Here is a 5,359-nt window from a genome sequence, read left to right as displayed (position 1 = left end):
GTATTTTTGTTTCGGATAACATAAATAAATCATTGCATAACTTTAGAAATCACCTCAAATATATACACGTGCGGAATATTTTTGGTTGTATTCAAGGTAGTCATGTCCTCATCACTTGCCCACACCAGATAGGAGGGTGACTAAGGGGAAGTTCCAGAATTTACAAGTTAAGCTCACAAAATGGCTATTTTCCTTTGATGCCCACCTGACACAAGCTGGGAAGCGGATTTTGATTAAGCCTGTTGACAAGCTATCCCAACCTATATTATGAGTGTGTTCAAAATTCCTTTGGGGGTAGGCGATGATCTAAACTATATGGTTAGAAACTTTTATTAGGGTGTGGAAAAATGAAAATGAAAACCCATTGGTATGCATGAGACAAAATGACAAGGTCAAAACAATAAGGTGGGCTTAGGGTTAAGGATTTCAGTCTCTTCAATCAAGCGTTGTTGGCATGACAGGCTTGAGGCTGGAAGACCATTTGGTCGTGTCCTTCCCCCTCACTCCTTCCCTGAAAGTCCTTTCTTTTACATGGAGGTTGGCGACGAACTCCCGGCGAGATGATGTATCGAAAACATAATGAATCTGGAGGTTCAGGCCACCTGTCTCGTCTGCCATTTGGAGGATGAGCATAACTTACACGTGTACTTTGAGTGGGATTTGCCAGACATTACAAGCGTCCGACCTGCTCGTGACTGGTTCATCAATCCTGGGCTGCGACCTTGATGAGACTATGCAAACTTGGCTATCATGCTCCTCTGGAGGATGTGGCTCGTCAGAAATGAAGTTGACCATGTGATGTCGATGCCCCGTGTGGATGTTTCTGTCGGGTTCTTGTCCAGCTATTTAGATAAGCTAACTTCGTTGGCGGCCGATCCTAACGTTGATCATGTGAAAGGAAAGACTGTTCTTTGTTCTTGTTCACCACGCATTCATGTTGCATGCAAAAATAGCAGCCCCTCTGACAACATGTCGTGGTTCTCTCCGGTTTCGTGCGTACAAAGTTGAACATTGACAGCAGTGCGGGTGCTGATATGATTTTGAGGGATCATGAAGGTGTTATAATTTCAGCCCCTACCGGCATCTTCACACATCCGATGATATTTTGTAATCGAAATGTATGGTCATCAAGGAGGGAGTTTCTTTGGCTTTCCAGTGGAGCACCTTACTGGTAGATGTTGAATCGGTTTGTCTAGAAGCGATGGTGACTGTAAAGAGTAGTGATAGCAACAAATCAAAACATGCTTTTATGGCCAGGGAGATAAATGATAGTATGTGGAAACGAAATTCTTATATTACATGATGCTAGCCACTTTATGGCCAACTTTGGTAGGTCCTATGGCTGAACAACTCTTCGGCTTAGTTCTTGTCCAGAGGAGGTTTTGTACATTATTAAGCTATAAATTTTGAACAATTCCAAAATAAAAATCAAAACTTTGAGAGGAGTACAAGAATTTATTTCGCAAAAAAGAACCCATTACGTTTTTTTAATTGAAAAACATTTACGTTTTACTCCAGCAAAAAAAATCTGCCTTGCCGGTGGAGAAACGTCTCTTAAAATCGACTCGTTGGACACGCACCGAGCCTGCTCCAGTCTGTTCGACCGGAGCGCCGCCTGCCTCTGTTCCTCCCGCGCAGCGACCCGGCGGCCGGCGACCAAGGCGGTGCCCGCGGCGAGGTGAGTTCCCCATTCTAATTCAATTCTCTTCTTCCTTGTGAACTCTTGGCCGGCTCAATATCTTAAACCATAGGTCTTCGCAGCCTAGGGTTCGGCTTCACTCTTCTCCTCTCCGCATCTCGGTCTTCACCCAGGCGCGTCGGCGGCGCCATCCCGCCCGTCAGCTCTCGACACAGAAAACGCCGCAGGTAGCACCCCTATCCCCCTTGCTTCATCCGATGATACGTGGAGCTTGTTCTTGTGGTGAGAGAAGTTTAAATTGAGGGGCAGATGGCGGTGGCGGACGAGTGGCGTTGCGGGGCGTTGAGCGCCGAGGCATGGGATGGTGAAGATCTACACTATAAGACTACTGATAGTAGTTTATATTCAGAGAGAATTGGGGCTCCCAGACGCCCTCTGACCTCTGTTGAAGCCTGCCCTGACTGTTCATATCAGCGGGCACTACAGGATTTGTTTTTGTTCTTGGGGCTATTTGAGTGCATCCCTTTACTGACTGCAGGCATCTTCTTCATGTGTAGAATACACATGGAAGGCAGCGTGACAGCGCATTTTAATATTCCATGGCTTCTGTGATTCATTCATGGTTACCTATCCTAGTGCTTTTCAGCTGAGATGAAAACTTTAATCTGTTCCATAAGCATGTGGTAGAATCGGATCAAACACCTTTTGTAACTTGCAAATAATCCTTGTAGTTGACATATGCCTGAGGACAAACCTTTTGACCTTGTTCGGCTAATCCCTTCTCCTCCGGGATCTTGGCCTAGACCCCGTTGATCTAGTTCTGTCCTTGGCAACGGAGCATTATTTAGATGGTACTCCCTCCATCCCATACTACAAGGTCTTATTACATCCAATATGCCTTGTATTATGGGACGGAGGGAGTAACATAAAGTTCTGGATCGACCTTTCATCGTTGCGGGGCATTTTGGTTACAGTTCAGGATAGAGTTCAGTTCAGGATACTCAATTTCTTCCTGCTCGTATAATCGCCTCTGTGTAATGTAGCACAGTACTATGCACAACGATACTTCAGCACCAAGCTCAGCACCTAACTTACCTGAGTGTTGGCTCAGGATTTTTTTTTAAATTTTCGTGTAGTCCTGCCAAATATTATGTAATACTCAAGATTAGTTGTATTTGAATGCCTTCAACTGTATTGGTAGAGGTTGATAGTTTGATGATTTTTGTGATAATCTTGGGTTATACTGCTATAGCACTTTGTTGGTTATATAATTCATATTCTTTGCGGTTTCATGTACCTTTTTTTCTGTGCCATTGCAGCTCTAATTTGATTGTTTGTTATAATCCAGATTATGGGAGTAGGATTACCCATCTGGTAACTGGCACCTAGGTTTTTCTACTAGTTTGTGTCTTAACATGTTACATGTGTAGTCCTGTACTAGAACTCTAGAAGTCAATCATGAGCATCCTATCACATGCTTGTAAGCCCAATTCACAATGACCATTCCAGCTATTTTCCGAGTTTCTTTGTTGGCTCCAGGAGTTGTAGACTTGTAATCTTAGGTGCAGAGACTCTGTATCCTCGTTGAACATAAGGTTACTTTCTGCCCGGAAGGTTTCATAACTTGTGACCTTGGTTTAGTGCCCTGCCTCAGTGATAATTTACTCTCATTGTGTCAAACAAAATTCCTTTGAAGTTATAAGCTTTGTTGTTATTACAAGCATGTGAGCAAGTATTCATTCCCAGCTTGTTTGCAAGAATCCTGAGTATAGTTTTCAGCTGCTAGTTTTGTTCCCAGCTTGTTTGTTTACAAGAATCCTGAGTATAGTTTTCAGCTGCTCGTTTTGTTGCCTTTTTGTGTGGTGAGGACTTAATGCAACTGCCATTTGACTATGAACTATCAAGCTTGTTACAAGCTTCAGATGCCTTTTGTGTAGCGCAATAATCTTTTTCTCTTTGTTATTTTTTCCTTTGCTAGTGGACATATAATTAGGGTACGACAGCAGATCATTATTGAATAATTGATTGCACCCTACTTCTGAACTGTAGTCTTTTCTATTACAGGAAACAATCTGAATCAAGGCAAGGATTGGCGTGATGTCTTTCCTGAGGCTGTTACCTCAAAGGTTGCCCCAATTTGTTAGGTACTCGCACATCTCACCTTTAAAATTTGAGCGCGCCTGTGCTATATCATAAATATTTCCACTATTATGGTGGAAAGGATTTCTGCTTTAATTTGCTTTTTTGACTATGACACACAGGCAGGTGGAGCGAGATGTCGAGACTGTAATCAATGTTCTGCAGCCAGGTCCAATAGGAATTGTGGAGCATAAGTTCACTGATGCAGAGATCCGCGAGGCGCAAGTCACTGTAAGGAGTGCCGTTGAGAAATGGCGAAGGAACAGTGCTCTGGAGCGAAATCTTGGCACTGGTTCTTTTCATAAATCGAAGTAGCGCGCTACGTCATGACTTAGTGCAGCACCAATACTGAAAATAAAAGTGTGCCATGGTTGCAACTGTTGGTCTTGGTGTAGTTAATGTGTTTTCTCTGTCAGTGAACCAATGCAATTGATCATGATCCTCCTCGATGTTCTATTATCGGCAAAAGTACACTCTGCTCAAGTTTCTGAAATTATTCTTCTAAACTTTGGTGTTCTAAAAAATATCTCCTCAAAGTATGCTTTGCAGCACTGTGGATTAAATGGTCAAAAATTGAGTTGCCTCGAGTCGGATGTATGATTAGTTTGCAAAGGGTTACCAATTGCCGTACATCTCTGTAACAGAAGGTGGTTTAGTGTGTCAGGGAACCGTTTGAACCTGTTTCTATCACTGTTGAATTCCTTTTTTTTTAATCGAGTTTGCTGTTTCGTCACAAGAGAATAAAAAAATGCAATGTACTCCCTCCGTTCCTAAATATTTGTCATTCTAGACATCTCAACAAGTGACTACATACGGAGAAAAATGAATGAATCTACACTCTAAAATATGTCTATATACATCTCCTCAACAAGAGTCCATTTGAAATCTCTAGAAAGACAAATATTTTAGGAATGGAGAGTCTATTTGAAATCTCTAGAAAGACAAATATTTTAGGAACGGAGGGAGTAGATAATAAAGCAATTTCACGAGCTATCCCCTCAATTTTTGTTTTGTTTGTATCTCTCATCAACCCATTTCGTTCTCATTATAGCATAAGTTTAAAAAAAAACATAACATAGCGCCTAGCTTGAATTTTGCCAGCTTGAAGTTTGCATCTAAGATCTTGTATTTTAGTTTTACGTTTCTGTATCAACATGAACTGTTGGGAAGCAACTTTGCATCCTGTCTATTTATTTGGTATTCATAATTTGCACGATGTCTATTGCCAGAGAACCTGGAATAGCTCAGATGGCTAGAGCGTGTGGCTGTTAACCACAAGGTCGGAGGTTCGAGCCCTCCTTCTAGCGTTTTTTTAATTCTCAGTACCTCCATTTTTTTATATCTAAACATGCCATTACGTTTTTGCTTTTGCATTACACATTGCCACTGCCTCCTTATCGCGGCTTCATTTTTTTCCAGCCCTACTAGGGGGTTAAAAAAAAAACTCAAATCCATTTTTTTTTATATCTAAACATGCCATTATGTTTTTGCTTTTGCATTACACATTGCCACTGCCTCCTTCTAGCGTTTTTTTTAATTCTCAGTACCTCCATTTTTATATATCTAAACATGCCATTACGT

At 41.8% G+C, this 5,359-nt stretch overlaps 1 protein-coding gene and 1 non-coding gene across 4 annotated transcripts; both read left to right on the top strand.

Annotated features, from left to right (window-relative positions):
- Nucleotides 1-1,539: 1,539 nt before the first annotated feature.
- On the top strand, nt 1,540-4,284 carry LOC119340939. Of its 3 annotated transcripts, none has more exons than XM_037612837.1 (4): nt 1,540-1,678; nt 1,752-1,866; nt 3,704-3,783; nt 3,901-4,284. In XM_037612837.1, exons 3-4 carry the CDS (start codon nt 3,737-3,739, stop codon nt 4,091-4,093), a joined length of 240 nt encoding a protein of 79 aa, XP_037468734.1. In that variant the 5' UTR covers nt 1,540-1,678; nt 1,752-1,866; nt 3,704-3,736; the 3' UTR covers nt 4,094-4,284. The 3 variants fall into 3 exon arrangements, with proteins under 3 accessions (XP_037468734.1, XP_037468749.1, XP_037468741.1); XM_037612852.1 differs by having other exon boundaries at nt 3,689-3,783; XM_037612844.1 differs by having other exon boundaries at nt 1,551-1,678; nt 1,762-1,866.
- Nucleotides 4,285-5,011: 727 nt separating this feature from the next.
- On the top strand, nt 5,012-5,085 carry TRNAN-GUU. Its single transcript has one exon. It is a non-coding gene; the product is annotated as a tRNA-Asn (tRNA).
- Nucleotides 5,086-5,359: the final 274 nt, after the last annotated feature.

The sequence above is a fragment of the Triticum dicoccoides genome, chromosome 1B (genome assembly GCF_002162155.2).
Source record: "Triticum dicoccoides isolate Atlit2015 ecotype Zavitan chromosome 1B, WEW_v2.0, whole genome shotgun sequence".
Taxonomy (NCBI): Eukaryota; Viridiplantae; Streptophyta; class Magnoliopsida; order Poales; family Poaceae; genus Triticum; species Triticum dicoccoides.
This window is presented reverse-complemented; position numbering and strand designations above follow the sequence as displayed.

Coding starts and splice junctions, on each gene's coding strand:
- LOC119340939 (XM_037612837.1), top strand. CDS start 3,737: ATGTCTTTCCTGAGGCTGTTACCTCAAAGGTTGCCCCAATTTGTTAG. Junction 3,784..3,900: donor AGGTTGCCCCAATTTGTTAG/GTACTCGCACAT, acceptor TATGACACACAG/GCAGGTGGAGCGAGATGTCG.